Here is a 24,820-nt window from a genome sequence, read left to right on the forward strand (position 1 = left end):
AAAAAAAAAGAGCCTGAATACAGAAGGTATTGAGGTATCTCTTAGCTGTACACAATGAAAGAAAAGCAAAAGACAGTATGCACATTTTAAAAGTTAACATACTGGGACATTTTTACTGTCTCTAAGATATCCTAACTTTAAATCTAGAGTTATAGTTTCCCCTCATTCATTCATTTCATTCATGCAACAAGTATTAAATAAGTGCTTGTTATGTACTAAGCACTGAGAATACAATAGGAAATAGAGACATTTAAGGCCTATGCCATCATGACTTAGATTACAGTTGACAGAATGGGGTTAAGGGGAGGTATACAAATGGAGAGATGGTTAGTAGATGACTAAACTAATTAAAAATGAGTTTCAAAGATAATCCCACATTGTCAAAAGTGCTATAGAGTAAATATGTTATGCTAATACTCTCAAGTCAAAGACCCCAGGAACACACTCTCGTTGGAAAAGCTGTATTTATTTCTCATTTCAGCAAGGGAGAACACACGCCATGTGGAACTATAGTGTGTGTCATTAAGAGGGTGGTAGAACCTATTTGAGCAATTGGGTTTCGGTTGGGTGATTTGGGAGAGAGTCTAAGGAAGCAGGAGTTCGCTCTAGATTAAATGCTATCAGAAAGTGGGAAGTCTGCAATTAAATATCTGTGCTCCTTGCCTCCTGTTCACCCGGAGATGTCCAAAAACACAGTGTCTTACACTGAACAGGTAAAAGTGACCGACACTTATTCATTCCATGTACTCACAGCCTGGGAAGGGGGAATACCACATGCCGCATAGGGCCACACGGACAGGGGTTACACTTGGGAACCCAGTGGATAACTGGAGGTGTGGGAGTCTGGCTTTACAGTGACAAGAGGGTGGGGGCCCCTCCAATACCCTCAGAACGGTGTGATTGGCTTGCTCGAATCATTCCATAGGCTGGCACAAGAGTAAGGCATGCCACTCAGAGGTGAGGAGGAACTACATCTGAAGTTTTGATAAGGCAGGTTGCTTGACCTTATCTGTGGGAGCAGAGCAAGAAGGAAAACTTGTGGTAAAGCCATTTGAGGCCCTAACTATTTCCCCCAGGTGTCAGATAGCACATAATTTATTTATTTATTTATTTATTTTTATTATTATTATTTTTTTTTTCCCAGTGGGTTTTGTCATACATTGATATGAATCAGCCATGGATTTACATGTATTCCCAATCCCGATCCCCCCTCCCACCTCCCTCTCCACCCGATTCCTCTGGGTCTTCCCAGTGCACCAGGCCGGAGCACTTGTCTCATGCATCCCACCTGGGCTGGTGATCTGTTTCACCATAGATAGTATACATGCTGTTCTTTTGAAATATCCCACCCTCACATTCTCCCACAAAGTTCAAAAGTCTGTTCTGTATTTCTGTGTCTCTTTTTCTGTTTTGCATATAGGGTTATCGTTATCACCTTTCTAAATTCCATATATATGTGTTAGTATGCTGTAATGTTCTTTATCTTTCTGGCTTACTTCACTCTGTATAATGGGCTCCAGCTTCATCCATCTCATTAGGACTGGTTCAAATGAATTCTTTTTAATGGCTGAGTAATATTCCATGGTGTATATGTACCACAGCTTCCTTATCCATTCATCTGCTGATGGGCATCTAGGTTGCTTCCATGTCCTGGCTATTATAAACAGTGCTGCGATGAACATTGGGGTGCACGTGTCTCTTTCAGATCTGGTTTCCTCAGTGTGTATGCCCAGAAGTGGGATTGCTGGGTCATATGGCAGTTCTATTTCCAGTTTTTTAAGAAATCTCCACACTGTTTTCCATAGCGGCTGTACTAGTTTGCATTCCCACCAACAGTGTAAGAGGGTTCCCTTTTCTCCACACCCTCTCCAGCATTTATTGCTTGTAGACTTTTGGATAGCAGCCATCCTGACTGGCGTGTAATGGTACCTCATTGTGGTTTTGATTTGCATTTCTCTAATAATGAGTGATGTTGAGCATCTTTTCATGTGTTTGTTAGCCATCTGTATGTCTTCTTTGGAGAAATGTCTGTTTAGTTCTTTGGCCCATTTTTTGATTGGGTCATTTATTTTTCTGGAATTGAGGTGCAGGAGTTGCTTGTATATTTTTGAGATTAATCCTTTGTCTGTTTCTTCATTTGCTATTATTTTCTCCCAATCTGAGGGCTGTCTTTTCACCTTACTTATAGTTTCCTTTGTAGTGCAAAAGCTTTTAAGTTTCATTAGGTCCCATTTGTTTAGTTTTGCTTTTATTTCCAATATTCTGGGAGGTGGGTCATAGAGGATCTTGCTGTGATTTATGTCGGAGAGTGTTTTGCCTATGTTCTCCTCTAGGAGTTTTATAGTTTCTGGTCTTACATTTAGATCTTTAATCCATTTTGAGTTTATTTTTGTGTATGGTGTTAGAAAGTGTTCTAGTTTCATTCTTTTACAAGTGGTTGACCAGTTTTCCCAGCACCACTTGTTAAAGAGGTTGTCTTTTTTCCATTGTATATCCTTGCCTCCTTTGTCAAAGATAAGGTGTCCATAGGTTCGTGGATTTATCTCTGGGCTTTCTATTCTGTTCCATTGATCTATATGTCTGTCTTTGTGCCAGTACCATACTGTCTTGATGACTGTGGCTTTGTAGTAGAGTCTGAAGTCAGGCAGGTTGATTCCTCCAGTTCCATTCTTCTTTCTCAAGATTACTTTGGCTATTTGAGGTTTTTTGTATTTCCATATAAATTGTGAAATTCTTTGGTCTAGTTCTGTGAAAAATACTGTTGGTAGCTTGATAGGGATTGCATTGAATCTATAGAATGCTTTGGGTAGAATAGCCATTTTGACAATGTTAATTCTTCCAATCCATGAACACGGTATGTTTCTCCATCTGTTTGTGTCCTCTTTGATTTCTTTCATCAGTGTTTTATAGTTTTCTATGTATAGGTCCTTTGTTTCTTTAGGTAGATATACTCCTAAGTATTTTATTCTTTTTGTTGCAATGGTGAATGGTATTGTTTCCTTAATTTCTCTGTCTGTTTTTTCATTGTTAGTATATAGGAATGCAAGGGATTTCTGTGTGTTAATTTTATATCCTGCAACTTTACTATATTCATTGATTAGCTCTAGTAATTTTCTGGTAGAGTCTTTAGGGTTTTCTATATAGAGGATCATGTCATCTGCAAACAGTGAGAATTTTACTTCTTCTTTTCCTATCTGGATTCCTTTTACTTCTTTTTCTGCTCTGATTGCTGTGGCCAGCACTTCCAACACTATGTTGAATAGTAGTGGTGAGAGTGGGCACCCTTGTCTTGTTCCTGATTTCAGGGGAAATGCCTTCAATTTTTCACCATTGAGGGTGATGCTTGCTGTGGGTTTGTCATATATAGCTTTTATTATGTTGAGGTATGTTCCTTCTATTCCTGCTTTTTGGAGAGTTTTAATCATAAATGAGTGTTGAATTTTGTCAAAGGCTTTCTCTGCATCTATTGAGATAATCATATGGTTTTTATCTTTCAATTTGTTAATGTGGTGCATTACATTGATTGATTTGCGGATATTAAAGAATCCTTGCATTCCTGGGATAAAGCCCACTTGGTCATGGTGTATGATTTTTTTAATATGTTGTTGGATTCTGTTTGCTAGAATTTTGTTAAGGATTTTTGCATCTATGTTCATCAGTGATATTGGCCTGTAGTTTTCTTTTTTTGTGGCATCTTTGTCTGGTTTTGGAATTAGGGTGATGGTGGCCTCATAGAATGAGTTTGGAAGCTTACCTTCTTCTGCAATTTTCTGGAAGAGTTTGAGTAAGATAGGTGTTAGCTCTTCTCTAAATTTTTGGTAGAATTCAGCTGTGAAGCCATCTGGTCCTGGGCTTTTGTTTGCTGGAAGATTTTTGATGACAGTTTCGATTTCCTTGCTTGTGATGGGTCTGTTAAGATCTTCTATTTCTTCCTGGTTCAGTTTTGGAAAGTTATACTTTTCTAAGAATTTGTCCATTTCATCCAAGTTGTCCATTTTATTGGCATAGAGCTGCTGGTAGTAGTCTCTTATGATCCTTTGTATTTCAGTGTTGTCTGTTGTGATCTCTCCATTTTCATTTCTAATTTTGTTAATTTGGTTTTTCTCTCTTTGTTTCTTAATGAGTCTTGCTAATGGTTTGTCAATTTTGTTTATTTTTTCAAAAAAACAAATTTTAGCTTTGTTGATTTTTGCTATGGTCTCTTTAGTTTCTTTTGCATTTATTTCTGCCCTGATTTTTAAGATTTCTTTCCTTCTGCTAACTCTGGGGTTCTTCATTTCTTCCTTCTCTAATTGCTTTAGATGTAGAGTTAGGTTATTTATTTGGTTTTTTTCTTGTTTCTTGATGTAAGCCTGTAATGCTATGAACCTTCCCCTTAGCACTGCTTTTACAGTGTCCCATAGGTTTTGGGTTGTTGTGTTTTCATTTTCATTCATTTCTATACATATTTTGATTTCTTTTTTGATTTCTTCTATGATTTGTTGGTTATTCAGAAGCGTGTTATTTAGCCTCCATATGTTTGAAGTTTTAACAATTTTTTTCCTGTAATGGAGATCTAATCTTACTGCACTGTGGTCAGAAAAGATGACTGGAATGATTTCAATTTTTTTGAATTTTCCAAGACCAGATTTATGGCCCAGGATGTGATCTATTCTGGAGAATGTTCCATGTGCACTTGAGAAAAAGGTGAAGTTGATTGTTTTGGGGTGAAATGTCCTATAGATATCAATTAAGTCTAGCTGGTCGATTGTGTCATTTAAGGTTTGTGTTTCCTTGTTAATTTTCTGTTTAGTTGATCTATCCATAGTTGTGAGTGGGGTATTAAAGTCTCCCACTATTATTGTGTTACTATTAATTTCCTCTTTCATACTCGTTAGCGTTTGCCGTACATATTGCGGTGCTCCTATGTTGGGTGCATATATATTTATAATTGTTATATCTTCTTCTTTGATTGATCCTTTGATCATTATGTAGTGTCCTTCTTTGTCTCTTTTCACTTCCTTTATTTGAAAGTCTATTTTATCTGATATGAGTATTGCGACTCCTGCTTTCGTTTGGTCTCCGTTTGCATGAAATATTTTTTTCCAGCCCTTCACTTTTAGTCTGTATGTGTCTCTTGTTTTGAGGTGGGTCTCTTGTAGACAGCATATATAGGGGTCTTGTTTTTGTATCCATTCAGCCAATCTTTGTCTTTTGGTTGGGGCATTCAACCCATTTACATTTAGGGTAATTATTGATAGGTGTGGTCCCGTTGCCATTTACTTTGTTGTTTTGGGTTCACGTTTATACAACCTTTCTGCGTTTCCTGTCTAGAGAAGATCCTTTAGGATTTGTTGAAGAGCTGGTTTGGTGGTGCTGAATTCTCTCAGCTTTTGCTTATCTGTAAAGCTTTTGAATTCTCTTTCATATCTGAATGAGATCCTTGCTGGATACAGTAATCTAGGTTGTAGGTTATTCTCTTTCATTACTTTCAGTATGTCCTGCCATTCCCTTCTGGCCTGGAGGGTTTCTATTGATAGATCAGCTGTTATCCTTATGGGAATCCCTTTGTGTGTTATTTGTTGTTTTTCCCTTGCTGCTTTTAATATTTGTTCTTTGTGTTTGATCTTTGTTAATTTGATTAATATGTGTCTTGGGGTGTTTCGCCTTGGGTTTATCCTGTTTGGGACTCTCTGGGTTTCTTGGACTTGGGTGGCTATTTCCTTCCCCATTTTAGGGAAGTTTTCAGCTATTATCTCCTCGAGTATTTTCTCATGGCCTTTCTTTTTGTCTTCTTCTTCTGGAACTCCTATGATTCGAATGTTGGGGCGTTTCACATTGTCCCAGAGGTCCCTGAGGTTGTCCTCATTTCTTTTGAGCCTTTTTTCTTTTTTCCTCTCTGCTTCATTTATTTCCACCATTTTATCTTCTACCTCACTTATCCTATCTTCTGTCTCCGTTATTCTACTCTTGGTTCCCTCCAAAGTGTTTTTGATCTCATTCATTGCATTATTCATTTGTAATTGACTCTTTTTTATTTCTTCTAGGTCTTTATTAAACAGTTCTTGAATCTTTTCAATCTTTGTTTCCAGGCTATTTATCTGTAACTCCATTTTGTTTTCAAGATTTTGGATCATTTTTATTATCATTATTCTAAATTCTTTTTCAGGTAGATTCCCTATCTCCTCCTCTTTTGTTTGACTTGGTGGGCATTTTTCATGTTCCTTTACCTGTTGGGTATTTCTTTGCCCTTTCATCTTGTTTAGATTGCTGTGTCTGGAGTGGGCTTTCTGTATTCTGGAGGTCTGTGGTTCCTTTTTATTGTGGAGGATTAACCCAGTGGGTGGGGTTAGATGATTGGCTTGTCAAGATTTCCTGGTTAGGGAAGCTTGCGTCAGTGTTCTGGTGCGTGGAACTTGATTTCTTCTCTTTGGAGAGCAATGGAGTGCCCAGTAATGAGTTTTGAGATGGGTCTATGTGTTAGGTGTGACCTTGGGCAGCCTGTATGTTGATGTTCAGGGCTATGTTCCTGCGTTGCTGGAGAATTTGCGTGGTATGTCTTGCTCTAAAACTTATTGGCTCTTGGGTGGTGGTTGGTTTCAGTGTAGGTATGGAGGCTTTTGGACAGTCACTTATTACTTAAAGTTCCATAAAGTCCGGAGTTTTCTGGTGTTCTCAGGTTTTGGGCTTAAGTCTCCTGCCTCTGGATTTCAGTTTTATTCTTCCTGTAGTCTCAGGACTTCTCCAACTATACAGCCCTGATAAGAAAACTTCTAGGTTAATGGCTAAAAGATTCTCCCCGGTTAGGGACACCCAGAGAGGTTCACAGAGTCACATGAAGAAGAGGAGAGGGAGGAGGGAGATAGAGATGAACAGGAGGAGAAAAAGGGGGACTCAAGAGGAGAGAGACAGATCTACGCAGCTGTCTCTTCCCAGAGTGTTCTCCGTAGCCCAGTCACCTACAAAGATTCACAGAATTGGATTGGGAAGCGAAGGGGAAAGGAGGAAATAGAGGTGTTCTGAGGTAGAAAACAGAGAGTCAAGATTGGGAGAGAATAATCTTCAGTTTAAAACTAGGGCTTCTCTTCTTTTTTTTTTTTTTTTGTAAGGTTATAGTGTATTGAAAATGAAAGTTAAGGAGTAGTAGAGGAGTACTAGAGGACTTTAAAAGAAATAAGAGAAAAAGAAAAATAGAAAATAGAAGAGAAAAAGGAAAGAAAAAAAAGAAAAAGAAAAGAAAAAAGAAAAAAAAAAATTTTTTCCCCCTAATTAAAAAATCGTAAAAGTCTATGGAAATGAAAGTTAAGGAGTAATGGGGGAGTAATAGGGGATTTTAAAGGAAAATAAAAGAGAAAAAAGAAAAAAGAAAAAATAAAATAAAAATAAAAGAGAAAAAAGTAAAATTATATCTAGGAGTTTCTCTGGAGCTGTTGCGGTCAGTGTGGGTTCGGCTCAGTTTCAGATAGCTCCTCGTTCCAGCTTACACTCCTCGATGTCTACAGGCCCCTTCCGGTGTATTCCGTGTTTTCTACAGGGATTTTAATCTGTTGCACCAGTCCCTTCTGAAGCGGTTCCCTTTGTTTATTTGGCTTCTGTTTGCAGGTCTCTTCAGAGCCTCATTTCCGCCCTGACACAGGCGGGCGGAGGTGGACTCTTATTCAGGCAGCTAGTTCCGTCGCTCTGTGGGGAGGGGCTGGCGCTGTGGGGACGGGCTTGCGCCGCGGGGATGGGCTGGGGCTGCCAGGAGGGGCCGACGCTGCTCTCTCCTCTGCGCTGCTCAGGCTCCCGGCTGTTCTATATGGAGCGCGCCCCGCGCTGCGCGCGGTTCCAGCCCTCGGGTGTTCCACAAAAGCGCAGAACGAAAAGCTGCGCCTGCTCTCTGTGCCTTCCCCGTCAGAGCGGTCCAGGCAGCCAGGGGCTCGGTGGGCGCACTCTCCCCAGGTGTGGCGCGCCCCCTCCCCTCCGCAGACCCAGTCTCAGTTTCCGCTGGCGCCAGTCGGGTGCGCGCGCCTTCTGCCCTCCGCGTCCCCAGTCCCAGTCCCCGCCCGCGCCGGTCGAGTGCCTGCGCCCTGCGTCTCGCCGCGACCTTCCCCTCCCCCCTGCCTCCTGCCTCCGGCGGAGCTGGGCCGGTCCGCAGCCTGCGAGCTCCTCTCTGGACCCTCTCGGTCTCTTTGTTCTGCGAACGGCCGGCAGTGTGTTCGGGCCGGCTAATTTACTCTCTCTCCTTTGGTCTCCCACAGTTCAAGTTGGCAACTCACAGAAGCTCCCTCCGATTGTCCTCAGGGCACTCAGGCCCGGACCCTGCCCCAAGCAATGCCGCCTAAGACTCCCTTCCCAGGACGGACCTCTGTCCTTAGCTCTTTTGTCTCACTTTTTATCTTTTATATTTTGTCCTACCTCCTTTCGAAGACAATGGGCTGCTTTTCTGGGCGCCTGATGACCTCAGCTAGCGATCAGAAGTTGTTTTGCGAAGTTTGCTCTGCGTTCAGTTATTCTTTTGATGAATTTATAGGAGAGAAAGTGGTCTCCCCGTCCTACTCCTCCGCCATCTTCAGATAGCACATAATTTCAAGACATATTATAGTCTGTAAGTGAATCTTATCTACAGGGAGGGGAGATGAGAACAAGAAAAAGGTTATCCTGTTCTTCGGTCACTAAGGCATGTCCAACTCTTTGCAGCCCCATGGACTGTAGCACACCAGGCTTCCCTGTCCTTTCCTGTCTCCCAGAGTTTGCTCAAACTCATGTCCATTGAGTCCGTGATGCCATCCAACCATCTCATCCTCTGCTGCCCCCTCCTCCTCCTGCCCTCAATCTTTTTTAACATCAGGGTCTTTTCCAGTGAGTCGGCTCTTTCCATGAGGTGGCCAAAGTATTGGAGCTTCAGCTTCAGCCCTTCCAATGAATATTCAGGATTGATTTCCTTTAGGATTGAGTGGTTTGATCTCCTTGCTGTCCAAGGGACTCTCAAGGGTCTTCTCCAGCACCGCAATTTGAAAGCATTAACTCTTCAGCACTCAGCTTTCTTTGTGGTCCAACTCTCACATCTGTACATGACGACTGGAAAAACCATAGCTTTGACTATACAGACCTGTGTTGGCAAAGTGATGCCTCTGCTTTCTTAGTGAGCTGTCTAGCTTTCCTTCCAAGGAGTAAACGTCTTTTAATTTCATGGCTGCAATCACCGTCCACAGTGATTTTGGAGCCCAAAGAAATAAAATCTGTTACTATTTCTAGTTTTTCCCCATCTATTTGCCATGAAGTGATGGGACTGGATGCCATGATCTTAATTTTCTGTATATTGAGTTTTAAGCCAGCTTTTTCATTCTCTTTTACTCTCAGCAAGAGGTTCTTTAGTTCCTTTTCATTTTCTGCCATTAGAGTGGTATCATCTGTATATCTGAGGTTGTTGATATCTCTCCCAGCAATCTTGATTTGTTTGTGAGTCACCCAACCTGGCATTTTGCATGATATACTCTACATATAAGGTAAATAAGTAGAGTGACAATACATAGCCTTGATGTACTCCTTTCCCAATTTTGAACCAGTTCATTTTTCCATGTCTGGTTCTAACTGTCGCTTCTTGGCCTGCGTACAGGTTTTGCAGGAGGCAGGTAAGGTGATCTGGTATTCCCATCTCTTTAAGAATTTTCCACAGTTTGTTGTAATCCACACAGTCAAAGGTTTTAGTGTAGCCAATGAAGCAGAAGCATTTGGTTGGTGCAAAAGTAATTTCAGTTTCAGACCCTGAATTTGAAATCATCTTAACTAGGTCCAGACACATCTTTATTAATCAAAATAGGAACCATGGAAAGCATTTTCTGCCCCCCGCTGGTTGTAGAAGCACAACCCATGCTTCCAAAGTTGAACGGATTGGACTACAAAATTTGGCCTCAACCACCATATTCACTTGACCTCTCACCAACCAACTACCACTTCTTTCAGCATTTTGACAACTTTTTTCAGGGAAAATGCTTCCACAACCAGCAGGAGGCAGAAAATGCTTTCCAAGAGTTCACTGAATCCTGAAGCATGGATGTTTATGCTATAAGAACAAACACAGTTTTTTCTCATTGGCAAAATTGTGTTGATTGTAATGGTTCCTGTTTTGATTAATAAAGATGTGTCTGAGCCTGGTTAGGATGATTTCAGATTCGGAGTCTGAAACTGAAATTACTTTGTCACCTTCCAATGGCTGGTCACTACACTCCTCATCTTCAAGTCTCCCCTCTCCTTTGCAAAACTTTTGGAACCACCACCGCACTGTACATTCATTAGCAGTTCCTGGGCCAAATGCATTGCTGATGTTGCCAGTTGTCTCCGCTGCTTTTATGACCCATTTTGAACTCCAAAAAAAAAAAAAAGAAATTGCTTGAATTTGCTTTTTGTCTAACATTGTTTCCATAGTCTAAAATACATAGAAAATAAACAACAATAAGTCATTAGCAAAAAACATAAAGCAAGAAATATGCACTAAAATGATGTATAACATAGCCATATTTATTTAAGAATGTATTCCAATATCAAATGACAAATTTCAACAATGCAAAACCACAATTACTACCAACCTAATAGAGCTGAAGAATTGATGCTTTTGAACTGTGGTGTTGGAGAAGACTCTTGAGAATCCCTTGGACTGCAAGGAGATCCCAAGTCCATCTGAAAGGTAATCAGTCCTGAATATTCATTGGAAGGACTGATGCTGAAGCTGAAACTCCAATACTTTGAATCACCTGATGTAAAGGACTGACTCATATAAAAAGGCCCTGATGCTGGGAAAGATTGAAGGCAGGAGGAGAAGGGGACGACAACAGAGAATGAGATGGTTGGATGGCATCACCGACTCAATGGACATGCATTTGAGTAAACTCCAGGAGTTGGTGATGGACAAAGAGGACTGGCATGCTGTAGTCCATGGGGTCGCAAAGAGTCAGACATGACTGAGCAACTGAACTGAACTGGATAGATATTTTTTCAAAAGTTCTTTTGGGTTTTTTCATAACATGTAGTGAAAAGCCTGTGGAAACTTTTTGGCCAGCCCAGTAACTGGTAGAGAAGTAACCATCACTCATGTTAGCCGTGAGAGTAGGAGATGTTTAGTATTTTGGGCAATGTGACCTTGTGTTTTTTTCTGTGCTTAGGCAAAATGATGCAGTAGTCTTGCTTGGTCTCATTATATTGTGTCTCAGAGTAACCTTGGTGAGATTGGTATGATGTCTGATAGGAGAATAATAGCCCAGCTCTGAGAGTGAGGCTGGCTTCTTATTGCAGAGCTGCTATTTTTTTTTTTTTTTTTTTCTTATCTGGAGGGACCTGATATTGGTGGGGAAGATCCCCTGGAGGAGGAAATAATAACTCGGTCCAGTATTCTTGCCTGAAAAATCCCATGAACAAAGGAGCCTGGTGGACTACTGTCCACAAGGTCACAGAGCATAGGATGCAACTGAGCATGCATGCACGATATTTGGGAAACTGTATCAGATAAGTTAATCAGAAAAAATTTTCTGAAGAGGGGAAAGCTTGGCATTTACTGCTTATATGAAGGCATCACATAGAGAAGAACTGAGGAGAATGGAAACAAGGGAAAAGGGGGACAACTTGTGGAAGGCATTCCTGTCAGAGGGAAACAGCAAGTGTGAAACATCTCATTATACCTGAGAGGTAATGTTTGAAAAAATTACATCAGAAGTGTGACTCTTTGCTTCAGTGATTCTCAAGGGGTTGGAGGTAAGGGAGTTCCAGAATCTCAAAACAGGAGGAGTAAAATCTCAGCAAGTCTCCAGGGGATAGTGACATGACAGTTCCCCAAGACACACTTCCCTTCTTTCCTCCACCCTCCTCCACAGTTTTAGTCAGACCATCTAGGCTTTATGTGGAAAATCCAATTGATAATTGATAATTTAGTATAACCCTATATATCATACAATAAAATTGCTTGTCCAGAAAGATTTTACCACCATCCAGGGAAATAGATGGGATTGTTAGCAAGTGCATGGGCTGTCAGTGGCAGCTCAATTATCCTAGATATATTTTTCTTTACTCTCTTGAAACTAGATAGACTGTAGTGATTTTTCCAGTACTTCTAATATGCAGAGTGTTTAAGTGAGGTCTCTACTTCCATTTTATAGTGAAGAATTCCTAATAATATGGTTTTATCATTCCATCTACCTGTGCATATCCAGTTGATTTGTTTAGGCACTATATAATAGTGGGTTTGAAGACATCATTATTACCAAATGCAAATTTAGCATATTGACACAAAATATGTTAACAATAATAAGTATGCCACACAGCAGAGAATAGTAATTATAACCACGCACTCTGAAGCCAGATTTTCTGGATTCAAATTACAGCTCTACCGCTTTGTAGTTAAGTTACCATGAACAAGTTACTTAGCTCATATGTCTCAGGTTCTTCTGTAATGTGAAGATATTAATGGTACCCACCTCAAAGGTTTGTGGTCAAAATTAAAATATATTTTTAGTTTTTAGACTGGCTCATGATAAGCTGTGCGATAACGATGGTGACGTTGTGTTGGTAAAAGAAAAAAAGTATTTAACAACATATTTCTATACTTGATGTGTTAATTATGAACTAACCAGTATATATAAAAGTTCACAGATCTTGTTAAGGAATGAATCATCTTACCTGTGATAATGTATAGGGCCTCTCCTCTTGCTTTAAGAGAAATCATAGAATGGATTCGTTTTTGGCAATATCTGAAAATATGCATTTAATTTATAATATTTTTTCCTCTTTGACTGATTTGTCTGATCCATCCAGGCCTACCATAGATAAGAGTTTTTTTGTTTTTTTTTTTTTTTACATTCTATGACTGAATTTTTTGGGCTTTGCCTAAAGAAAGCATTAGGAGTCTCAGCTCTTTAATTGAAGCAGCCATATTTAGTGTCTGAAATAAGTGTGATAACAGCTTGATCACGCGAAGCTTGACATAAAGAATATACCTGCTTGGTGTTAATAAGATATTTGAATTTCAGACAACAGAAGACCAAAGAAAATTGCCACTCTGCCTGTCTTGATAAAATACCAACAGAGCTCGCTATTCATTTCAGTTTATTTGAATTACTGTGAAATGTTAATAGAAAGTCACTTGCAGTCTGGTCTCATGGCAGGTGAGAGGTATTAAAATATCGCTGAATCTTTATATATACTAACAAGTTTATTAAGGCAAAATAAAAGGAAGAAGAAAACCATATTTGTTCATTCTTGATATTCATTAAAACAAACCAGAGTGATCTGAGGAGAAATTTCAACTATTCTAGTAGGCCTGGATATATCAGACATTAATTTAAACACATACCTTTATTCTCAAAGTTCACAGCCTCAATAGAAAAGTGTAGAAAATTTCTATCACTAACCAATTTTTTATGTCCAAGAGAAAATCTTTAAAAAATTTAAAACATTATTACAAACAAAACTGGGAATTATGGCTTCTTTTTCCTGTGAACATGCACACATGTGCTCAGTCGTGTCCAGCTCTTTGTGACCGCCAGGCGCCTCTGTCCATGGAATTTCCCTAAGAATACTGGAATTTCCAGCTAAGAATACTGGAGTGGGTTGCCATTTCCTTCTTCAGGGGATCTTCCAAACTGAGGGACTTGTGTCTTCGGCATTGGCAGGTGGATTCTTTACCACCGGCGCCACCTGGGAAGCCCCAGTGAACAAAAAGAACATTTAACTTCCAACGTGTTGAGAGTATCATTAAGTGAAAAAACAAACAAAACAAAACTATTCTTGTTTTAATATCAAATTATATAAGATTTACCCAATATCACTTGCACCAAATTTAGGGACCACATTCTAGTCAGTTTTTTGTTTGCTTGTTTTAGTTTATTTATCATATATATAAAAAATTCTTGCTAGACTGCTTTCTATTTCTAATGAACATGTTTGCACGTAATTTAGGAAGCAAAGTTTTGGCTTTTCCCTTTCAGTTTTTCACTTAGAAAAGAATCTTAGCATCTGTTCCAAAAGATAGTTAATATTCATGAATAGTCAATGTTCAGTTGACTATAATGAATTGGTCTAAAGAAAATATGGATAATTGAAATCTGTGGTGCTGTAAAAATTAAATTTTATCCTCTATACTTAAACTTACATAGCATCAAGCTACTGTCCAGAACTGCTAAGTAAAAAACCAACTGAAGATATTTTAATTTTCATTTATTTCACCTTTCCTTTCACATTTCCTTTCATTTTCTTTCACCTTTAAAACTTATATAAGTTAAAGCACATGAATAGTACTTTACAGTTTATAAGCGCTTTTACATATATTACTACTTTTGATCTTTTCAGTTTCCTTATGGGGAAGGGACATTTATAGAATTACAAAAGGTTTTATTATATTTACTTCATAGATAAACTGTTGATCAAACATCATACTCTTATGTTAATGCAGGGAATTGATCATAGAAAATGGTCTGGAATGTCAAGCTTTATTGAATTTATTGCATTGCATGAGAGGGCCTCTGACCTCCTTTCCCACAATAACTCCTGTAGTCAGCCTTGTCTCCTCCTGCCCTATATCCATCTCACTGTTTACTGTTTCTGATCTTTGAATCTTTGTCTTCATTTCCCTCTCTCCATATACCCCTGTCTGAAATTTTGCTGCTTTTCTTGAATATACAAATCCTACCAATCAGTCAAGCCCAGCAAAAGTTCCATCTCCTTGAAGAAGTCTTCCAGCTCCTATTGTTCTTATAAAATAATACAGCATTTACGGGCATTGGTTCTTAGGTTCCCAATTGTTTCATTATTCAATGTTTCATCTAACTTCTCCTAACAGATTATAAGCTGCAAAGAACAGACATCAACTCTTATACATCTTTGAAACCCACAGCACTGTAGTCCTAGATACATTTGTAGTAAATTCATGATAAATATTTGTCTATTTTTTAATCTGTCCATTGGAGCCATTGCTGAACTATAGATGATCTTACTATACTTGTATTCAAACCATGCAATGTACAATTTAGCCCCTACAGTCACTCATTATAGTTGAGTTCAGTGTGATCTTTTCAATATGTATGTATACCAGTTGACCCTAGCATTGATTTCTAATAGCAGTGAGGCCCAGACATATGGCTTGTGGAATCAAATCAACTACATATGCCTGAAGGATTCCCTGAATAGAGCAGGCATTTGGCCCATATATCAGTATTGAGAATAGGAACAGGAAATGTTATGCAGTGATTGCTTTTCTATAGAATTACATTAGCATCACGCATTCTGCTAGTCATAATTTCTCAGCAGATCAGGGCTATCTATCAATGGCACTTCCTGTGGTACAGCATATGAAAATGCATTCCATTCTTCGTTATAAATGATGCTGATCAGGCCTATGTCATTACAAATTAAATTTTTAAAGAGGAGATCTCTATGTAAAAATGGCACACTTGAGTCACTATTTTAAAAAAACATGAACATGGTACTTTGTGGCAATTTGGTTTTTCTGGAATATAAGTATTCTGTTGAAACAAAGAATTACTTTTGTTCATATTTTCAGGGGAATTTGGAGAAGTCTGTAGTGGACGTTTGAAAACACCAGGGAAAAGAGAGATCCCAGTTGCCATCAAAACTTTGAAAGGTGGCCACATGGATCGGCAAAGAAGAGATTTCTTAAGAGAAGCAAGTATCATGGGTCAGTTTGACCACCCAAACATCATTCGCTTAGAAGGTGTTGTTACAAAAAGTAAGTAGTGATTTTCTTTTATACATCTATCTCAATTATTTTTTAAAAGAATGTTTAATAGCAGTATCACAGCTATTACAAGCATAACTCAGTTCAGATGTCATGTTCAGATATCACCCCTCGGAGTCTTGGTATTAGGCTATGACAATATCAGAGTTTGCATTGGTTGCCAAACAGCTTTGAAATGCTTTTTATTACCTGTGAAGCATTTGCTAATTTAACTTGAAGTAATAAATCAAGGTAAAGGGTTATATATGTTTTTCTAATTTTTATAAGCATTTCACTTCTTCCAAAAATGCCTAAATTTCAATATAGGAGAAGCATTTAAAATACTTGGGGTCATTAAGTTAGTTCTATTTGGAAATAAATGTCATGTACAAATATAGAATGCATTATCTAAAGTAAAGCTTTTAAATAAAAAGTTCTTTATGCAACTCATCTTTATAAATGCCATTAGAACTATATTATTTTAATTTATAAAAATCAAGAAATGAATTACAGTTTCTAAAATAAAAATCCTGCTTTTACAGAAATAGAGTCAAAAAACATTCCTTTGGGGAAAAAACTTCTTGAAAATCTCAAATTAGTCATATACTCCAAGAAACAGATTGCAATATATTCACTTTTATGTGAATAATGACAAGATGTAAAGTTTACTATTTCTCCTTATTTTATTCACTAATGAGTTATAACATATAAAACTCAATACAGAATGGACATAAAAAAAACTCATAAAAATTATTTAAATCTTTGAGAGGCATTTTTCTGTCATAAAACTGCATTTTTTTTAAACCGTGTAAACGAAATTGAAATTTCATGCTTTATTTGGAGGAAGAAAGGTGTAAATGCTTACTAAAAACATGTAATTGTGCCTGGAACTCCAGAGTCCTTCTCACAGGCATTAGCTAACACGCTACCCAAGGAGAGCAGATTACTGATAGCCATGGTAGCCTGGAGGACACTAAAGAATGCTTTTGATGTCAACTGTTGCCATGGGCTGTAAACTCAGTGGCCTTAGCAGAACCTTCCAGTCTTCATGCCCTTGTGTTGTTCTCTTCCAAGTTGATTCTGGGCTTGTTCATGTGACTAGCCTTGGCCTGTGGTACGTTATCAAGTGTGATGAAAGTGGAAGCATCTTACATATTTGTCCAGTGGAAGTGTCCTTTGGAAGCACTCTGACACATCAGCCTCAAGTGCTAAGCAAAGCCAGTCCGCGTGGAGGGGCCACATGCAGGACACTGCAGAGAAGGGCACTGAGGCGATTTAGTCACAGGAGCGCTGCGAGAGCTCCCAGCAGAGTCAATACTGAGTGCAGGTTTGTGAAGGACGCGGCAGTCCCTATTACCACCCCCAGAGGGCTGCAGCTGCAGGTGATATTTTGTGGAGCAAAGGAGCCACCCAGTTCAGTCCAGTAAACCCATAAAATCATGAGAGTTAATAAAATGGCTGTTTTAAGTTGCTCATTTTCGATAGTTTTGTTACACAGCAATATATAACGAAACTAAACACCAGTTCGAATTCCACTCCTGCCACTGAAGATTTGTACAGTTTTAAGTAGATGATTTAACATCTCTATTGTTTACTTCCACATCTGTAAAATGGGGCCAAAATGGCTCCTACCCAACAGGGATGCTATAAAGATTAATTTTTAAATCTATAAAGCATTTATATAGTGTGTAACTCACAGTAAGCCACATTAAATGGTAGTTGATCCCCTGGAGAAGGAAATGGCAACCCACTCCAGTATTCTTGCCTGGGAAATCCCATGGACAGAGGAGCCTGGCAGGCTACAGTCCATGCGGTCGCCAGAGTGGGACAGGACTTAGCAACTAAACCACCGCATTATTGGTAATATAGTTTACCATTTCATTTTCATGGCAACTCTCATGCATACCCATTGAAGCTCAGACAGGTTAATTAACCCACATGAAGACCTCTAAATCATAGTTAAGTGGCATGGCTGATATTCAAATTGAGGTCTGTCATACAGACTTGTGGCATTTTTTGTTTCTTTGCTTTTTATTTGCTATATCACAGGGAGTAAGTCAGACTATTACACTTTGTCTTATCTGAATTAAATAGCATTAAATTATTGACAATTGAATAAAATAACACAGTACTCTTTAAAAATAGGGAAAATATTCTGGTAAGTGGAATAAATCATCTCTTATTTTGTCAAATTTGGAGAGATCCAGATATGCCACAAAACCTAGCAAAAATACTAATCTGAAAGAGAGGAAACAACATGTTAATTATTTCTTTCATGTTTTCTGACTTCCTTGCATTAATTTAGCATGAACATTTCAAGTCATTCCTTCTGTTTTCTATCTCTCTCTAGAAGAAAAGAGATGATTTTGAAGTTAGTTACGAATCTTTGCAAAACATTTAAAATAATTTAAGTATGCTGTTGAAGTCCTCATATGAGTATTTGTGAGTATTTATATCTGAAAATAAGTGCCCACAATAAATTTAAAGACCAGATATTTATTTTTACCTATGATAAATCACACTCTGTGAATTATTCATGTATTCCTATGTGTTTTATTATCTACCAATATAATATTATATATAATTTGGTCTTATGATGTAGGAATCTTTTATGCTAAATCAACTGAATAGGTTTAATAAGATAATTTAAGGCACTTGTCTGCTAGTTTGAAATAATCAGTTTATTTCACAAAAACATCAAAACAATTAGCCCGGTGATTGCTTTACACCTCTAACAATCTTGTATAAAGTTAAGACCGGTGACCTTTATTTAGCCTAATTTGTATGATTTCTAAGTGAAGGTCCTTATTTCATATCAAGAAAAAGATAAAGAGAGATAAGTTAAGAAAAAAAAGACTAATTGAGAAAGGACAGATTCAATAGGCTTTTGAGTGGCAATAATCATTGTAATTTTCACTTGTTAGCATGATACCCTATGTGGGTCTGTGGTAGTGTGGTGATGGTGAGGTGGATGGTGGAGATGCAGAAAGGATTAATTGCTGCAGAGATAAGTGGGCATGTTTATACTGTTATCTTCTTGATGCAAATGCTATGGGATTTTTAGGAGAAAGACAATAAATAAATAAATGCCTCATTCCCATAAATACATGGTAATTGTTCCAAGATTGCCCTTAAGTAGCTAAGAGATAGCTAGCAATTAATGTTCCCTGAAGACTACCAATTGCATAAAAGATAATACTGACAAAGATAACGATGCAGTATAGGTTTATATGGTCATGTTATTAGAGTGTCCTGGGGTTCTGAGAAGTAATGCACAGACTCTCAGTTGAAAGTAATACAAAATTACAGATCAAAATCTTCATCAGATCCTTTTATAAATTCTTAATATGCATAATTTTTATCTTATATTAAGGTTTATCACTGAGGGATACATATTATAAAGTTTTTGGGAACACTTTTGCTGTTTCATACTTGTACATATAACTACTTTTATACTTCAAAGTTAAATGATTAAAAGCTGTATTACATAAAGAAATGTGCCTGATAAGAGTTGAATCTATTTGTTTGATACACATCACAATTTCTTAACCTGCTAAGATGCAACTAATATAAAAAGAGTTTAATCCGGTTAAATCATATGCTTAGCATATACTTTTTCTCCAAGAAGCAAATGGAAGCCATCGGTTAGAGCACAGACTTATAGCTATTAGTACCATGGATAGTAACAATTTATAACAGGTGATGTATACACCAATGTCATTAACTATATATCCAAAAGAGAAAGTTCTACCCTTCTATAAAAAGATAGGAATTGTGGTTAAATAATCACTCTTCAAATGACTGGGCCTTCCATTTGAATTCATGATGATATGGAAAACCAAAAGGAGAGAGAATAAAGCACCTAACTCCCAGGTTAGGTAACAACTAAATGTAAGTGTATGAACTGTATCTCAATTAAATCATAAATCCAGCGAGGAATAATAGAAGTCAATCAGCACATCAAGCAGATTCCCAAATGTAAATTTATTTCATCATAGGATGTTGCTACAGACTCTGGAACAGCATAGAAGCTATAACACAAAGTACTGGGCCTCCACAAACCATCTTTAAACATTCCAGAAAATCGTGGTGGTGGTCACGATTAGTCACTCAGTCATGTCTGACTCTTGCGGCCCCATGGACTGTAGGCAGCCAGGCTCCTCTGTCCATGGGATTCTCCAGGCAAGGATGCTGGAGTGGTTTGCAATTTCCTTCTCCAGGGGACCTTCCCGACCCTGGGATCGAACCTGGGTCTCCTTCACTGCAGGCAGATTCTTTACCGACTGAGTAGGTTCCTTCCAAGTAGTTTTAATGGGTCCACATGGATGCTAAATCAGAAAGTAGATTCAAGGTAGTCAAGTAGACAGTAAATACACCAAAACTGCTTCTCTGCTCCCAAAATTGCATTTTACTTACCAAGTAATATATTCTCCAAGATTTTGACTATGACTGTTGCCCAATATAATAGCTGCCTCTCCACCTTGTATATTCTGCTACTAGACACAGGGTCTTGTACAAGTCACTCAATACCTTTAGGCCTCAGTATTTTCCTCTGCATAAAAGATTCAAAAATGCAGATTTGACTACAGAACAAGAAAGGTCATATCTAACCCTAAAATGTTTGTGTTTCATTCCTTTGCCAAAAGAAGACTCATGAGATGTTCCTAAGGAAAGCTTGTGACAGTAATAAGTTACCACCTCACCTCCAACTTTATTATAACATCAGGCTGGTATTGCTGATCAGGAAGAAACAAAAAGTGCCTTTAATAAAGTGTTTATCTTAGAATCTGTAAGGTAGAAAACTATAGATAAGATTTTTGCTATAAGCAAAATCAAGGTTTGGGTATATGGAATATATGTTGAAGGGAGTAAAATATTCTGTGAAACTGATTCTAATGAAAGAAATTAGGCATTTTTGTGAAATTCAACTACTCAGCTAGCTCAGCGAGGTGAAGAGTTTTGTTTTACTTTGTTTTGTTTTCAAAGAAATGTTTACTGAGCACCACCAAGTTGTCAGACACAATTGCTGATTAAAACCTAGAGACAGAGAAAAAAGGTCTCAGTACTCTTGAGAAGCTCATCTCTTGGCTCCAGTCCACTGGGAGCAATGGACAAGTCGGCCGCTATTTCCCAGTACTATGTGGCATGTGCTATTTTGTATACAATTATTCATTAACTTATTCATTATTTTATTCAGAGAATATTGCTTGGGTGCCAACTCTTCTAGTCACTGATAATAGAGTAGTGCAAAAGAGCTTTAACCAGCTGGAGGAAACAAAAAGGAATCTAAACATGTCAATATAATTTTTTATTGGAGTATATAGTTGCTTTACAATGCTCTGGTGGTCTCTGCTGCACAATGAAGTGAATCTGCTATAGGTATACTTATATGCCCTCTCTCTTGGACCTCCCTCCCACCCATTGAGGTCACCACGGCACGGAGCTGAGTTTCCTGTGTGTTATAGCAGGTTCCCACTACCTAACTCTTCTACAGACAGTAGTATGTATATATATATATATGTCAGTCTTCATTTCCCAGTTTGTCCCACATTCCCCTTCCCCCATGGCATCTACAAGTCCATTCTCTACATCTGCATCTCTATTCCTGCCTTGGAAATAGGTTCTTCTGTACCGTTTTTCTAGATTCCACATTTATGAATTAATATATGATATTTGTTTTTTCTGACTTCATTGTGTAGTACAGACTCTGGTTTCAACCACATCACTGCAAATAACCCAGTTGTATTACTTTAGGTAAAGAGAAAAAACCTGAGTGAACTGAAGGAGCAAGCTCTGCTAGGGTTTGGTCTTCTAGGAGAGTATTCTGGGCAGAGGAAACAGTAAGTTCTAAACCCTTGTGGTAAGAAAGAATGTGGTGTATTGGGGGAGCATCGAAAATAGCTGGAGCAAAGTAATAACAGTACAGACTATATATTGAAAGAAAAACTAGAGGCAGGTAAAACAGTAAGGAGGCTAGTATAGTAATCCAAATGAAAAAGGCACTTGGATTACTAAATTAAGCTTGGGAACAATCAACTACAATTTGGAAATGATAAGTTGGAAATGTCTTGGATGTTTGAAGACCTCCAGGAAGTCTCTGAAGCCTTGGTGGGATTCTGGTATGCAGGTGCAAATGATGGGCAGTGAGGGCACAAAATGGCAACCCACACCAGTATTCTTGCCTGGAAAATCCCATGGACAGAGGAGCCTGGCAGGCTACAGTCCCTGGGGTCGCAAAGAGTTGGACAGGCCTGAGTGACTAACACACACACGAGGGCACAAAAGAACCTGGAGAGTAGGACGGAAGCCACGGCCTCAGAGAACACTACTGATAAAGCAGAAAGTGGGAAGAGATACAACCCAAGGAGAAAAGAAAGATGAGAGACCACAGAAAGAATAAACTGAGATTGTCTGTATTTTCTCTCCTCTCCTAACATCCTTAATATTGACTATTTACTGAAAATAGTGATGGATTATTCTTGTACAGTTTCTGGAGTCTCTTGGAATCTCAGGAGATTTACTGCAAAGTATTTGACATTTGGAATGATAATGTATACATATTGCAAAACAGAAAATGAGCCAAGTGTTGACTATAACAAACAGTAACAAACTGACATAGTCTGGTGGCCCTGTGCATCACACTGTTGAAGCTGCGCTGGGGCTAATTGGGATCACCAGCTTATTTTCTTCCTGCCAGAGTGTCTGTCCCCTCTTTACGAGACAGGATAAACTTCTTCTGTATTCAGAAGGAATTTATCCTTGTCTCTTCAGTGTTTAAGTGTCTGAGTTTTCTCAAGGTCATTCACTCTAATCGCTTCCCTAGATCTACAAACGTACAGTCTCCTTTCTGTGGTTCATTCCCTCTCCTAAACCAGCCTGCTAATTATTGGGTAGAGTATAGTAAGAAGTATCAGCTTAAAAATTCTAGTAACAGGTAGCTCAGCTTGAAGAAAACACTGGAAGAACTAGAAGAGAAAAGAGAATATAAATAAACTTCATGCTTACATAATGTTGCCTTTTAAAGCATCTAAATAACATTGAATAGAGCCACCTAGAGGGTGAAATCGTACTCATTTTCAAAAATGAAAGTTCTTTCCAAATAATTTATGATACAGTTTGTTCTGGTAAAGAGTTTGATGGCTTCTAATGTGAGAAGAACTATAGATAAACCCATGTCATAGGTACTAATTTGCATCCATAAATTCAGGAGAATGAGAACCTACTTTCTAGTCTGCAAGGTAAAGTAACCACTTGTTACTTGGGGGCTTTTTCACCGAGTTCCTAACGGTCTTATGTAAGAGTGAATAAAGACCAGTAGAAAACGTAATCACTGAAAATGATAGGCCCCTTGTATATGCAACTTCTAATTTTAAAAAGTTATCTCTGAAATTAATGAATGGAAATCTGGCGAAGCCCTTATTTAATCCTTTGATGAATATTTTTAATGCTTATTTTGTTTTTGTGGGAATATAATAATGTAACTTTTCTTAACTCTACATCTTGAAATAATTTCAGACTTACAGAAAAAGTTATTCAAATAATATAGTTCCCATATAACTTTTATTTAGTTTCCCCTGATGTATTTTACATAATCATAGGACTTTTATCAAAACCAAGAAACAAACATCTGTACAGTACTTTTTACTTAGCTATAGACTTTGATTCACATTTTACTAGCTTTTCCACTAGTGTCCTTTTTCTCTTCTAAGACTTCATCCAGGGTCCCAAATTGCATGAGTTATCACATCTCAGTCCAGTCTGTGTTTAATCTGTGCACTTCTTCAGTCTTCGCTTGTCTTTCCTGACCTTGACACTTTGCAAGAGTACTCATTAGTGATTTTGTAAAATGTCCATTAGTTTGGGTGTGGTCATTGCTTTTTCATTATTCAGTTTGTGGCTATGCATTTTTGCAGAAATATAACAAAAGTCACATACCCTCTTTAATGCATGGTTTCGGGGAGGTTACCTGATGTCCACATACTTTATTCCTGGGGATGTTAACATGGGTCACGTGGTTAAGGTGGTGTCATCTTGATTGCTCCACTGAAAAGTTACTTTTCCCTTTTTGTAGTCAGTGTATATTCAAGAGGAGATCTTTTAAACTATGCAAATATCCTGTTTTTCCTCAAACTTTTTCCCATTAATTTTATCATTCATAGTCAACCTTGCCTGCAACAATTGCTACTGTTCTGTTTTTAATGGTGATGTTTCTACTTTCTTTCCTTCTGTATTAATCAGAACACTTCTTTAAGGAAGAGCTGTGCTTTAAATGTTCTTTAAAGAATGTTCTTTAAATGGAATTATACAGGAGGCCTTTCAGAGCTGGCTTCTTTCTCTTAGGAGAATGTACTTGAGAGTCATGCCTTTATTGTTGCTGAACAATATTCCTTTGTGTGGTGTATCATCGTTTGGTTCTGCATTCAGTGGCTGAAGGACATCTGGGTTGTTTCCAGTTTGGATGATTATTTATAAAACTGCTCTAAACACTCATGTACAAGTCTCTTTGTAAGCACATATTTCTGTTTATCTTAAAGAAATACCTAGGTGTGGGATGACCAAATCAAATGATAAATATATGTTTAATTTTTTAAGAAACTGCCAAACTGTTTTCTAAACCTGATGTACCATTTTACATCCCACTAGTAATTATGAGAGTTTCTGTTACTCTGCATCATCAGCAATGCTTGATATTTTTTTTTTAATTAGCCATCTTAGTGAGTATATATTAGTGTCTTACTGTGACTTTAATTTGCATATCCCTATGACTATTGAATTTGATCAGCTTTCCATATGTTTCTTCACTATCCATATATCTTCTTTGGTGAAGTATGTTTTCAGATTTTTACCCATATTCTCTCATTGGGTTGTTTTTTGTTAATGTTGAGTTCTAAATTTTTTTTTTAAATATATATTTTTGGATACTGTTCTTTCTCTAAAATATGTGTTTAAAATTTGATTTGTAGATATTTTTCCAGTTTTTAACTTGTTTTTCCATTCAATGAACATTGTCTTTAACAGAGTAACTGTTGTTTTATTTTGATAAAGTCTGATTCATTATTCCTTTTCTTTTACGGATTGTGCTTTGTGGTGTGACGTCAAAAAACTCTTGATCTAGACCACAGTCACAAAGACTTTCTCTTT

The 24,820-nt window shown here is 38.0% G+C and overlaps 1 protein-coding gene across 1 annotated transcript in view; it reads left to right on the top strand.

Moving 5' to 3' along the window:
• EPHA6 (EPH receptor A6) overlaps nucleotides 1-24,820 on the top strand; it is a 927,780-nt gene that overhangs the window by 678,501 nt on the left and 224,459 nt on the right. Inside the window, exon 11 of the mRNA XM_061133941.1 lies at nucleotides 15,506-15,691. Coding sequence (XP_060989924.1) covers nucleotides 15,506-15,691 — 186 coding nt within the window. The remainder of the gene's footprint in view (nucleotides 1-15,505; nucleotides 15,692-24,820) is intronic.

Source organism: Dama dama, chromosome 31, assembly GCF_033118175.1.
Source record: "Dama dama isolate Ldn47 chromosome 31, ASM3311817v1, whole genome shotgun sequence".
Taxonomy (NCBI): Eukaryota; Metazoa; Chordata; class Mammalia; order Artiodactyla; family Cervidae; genus Dama; species Dama dama.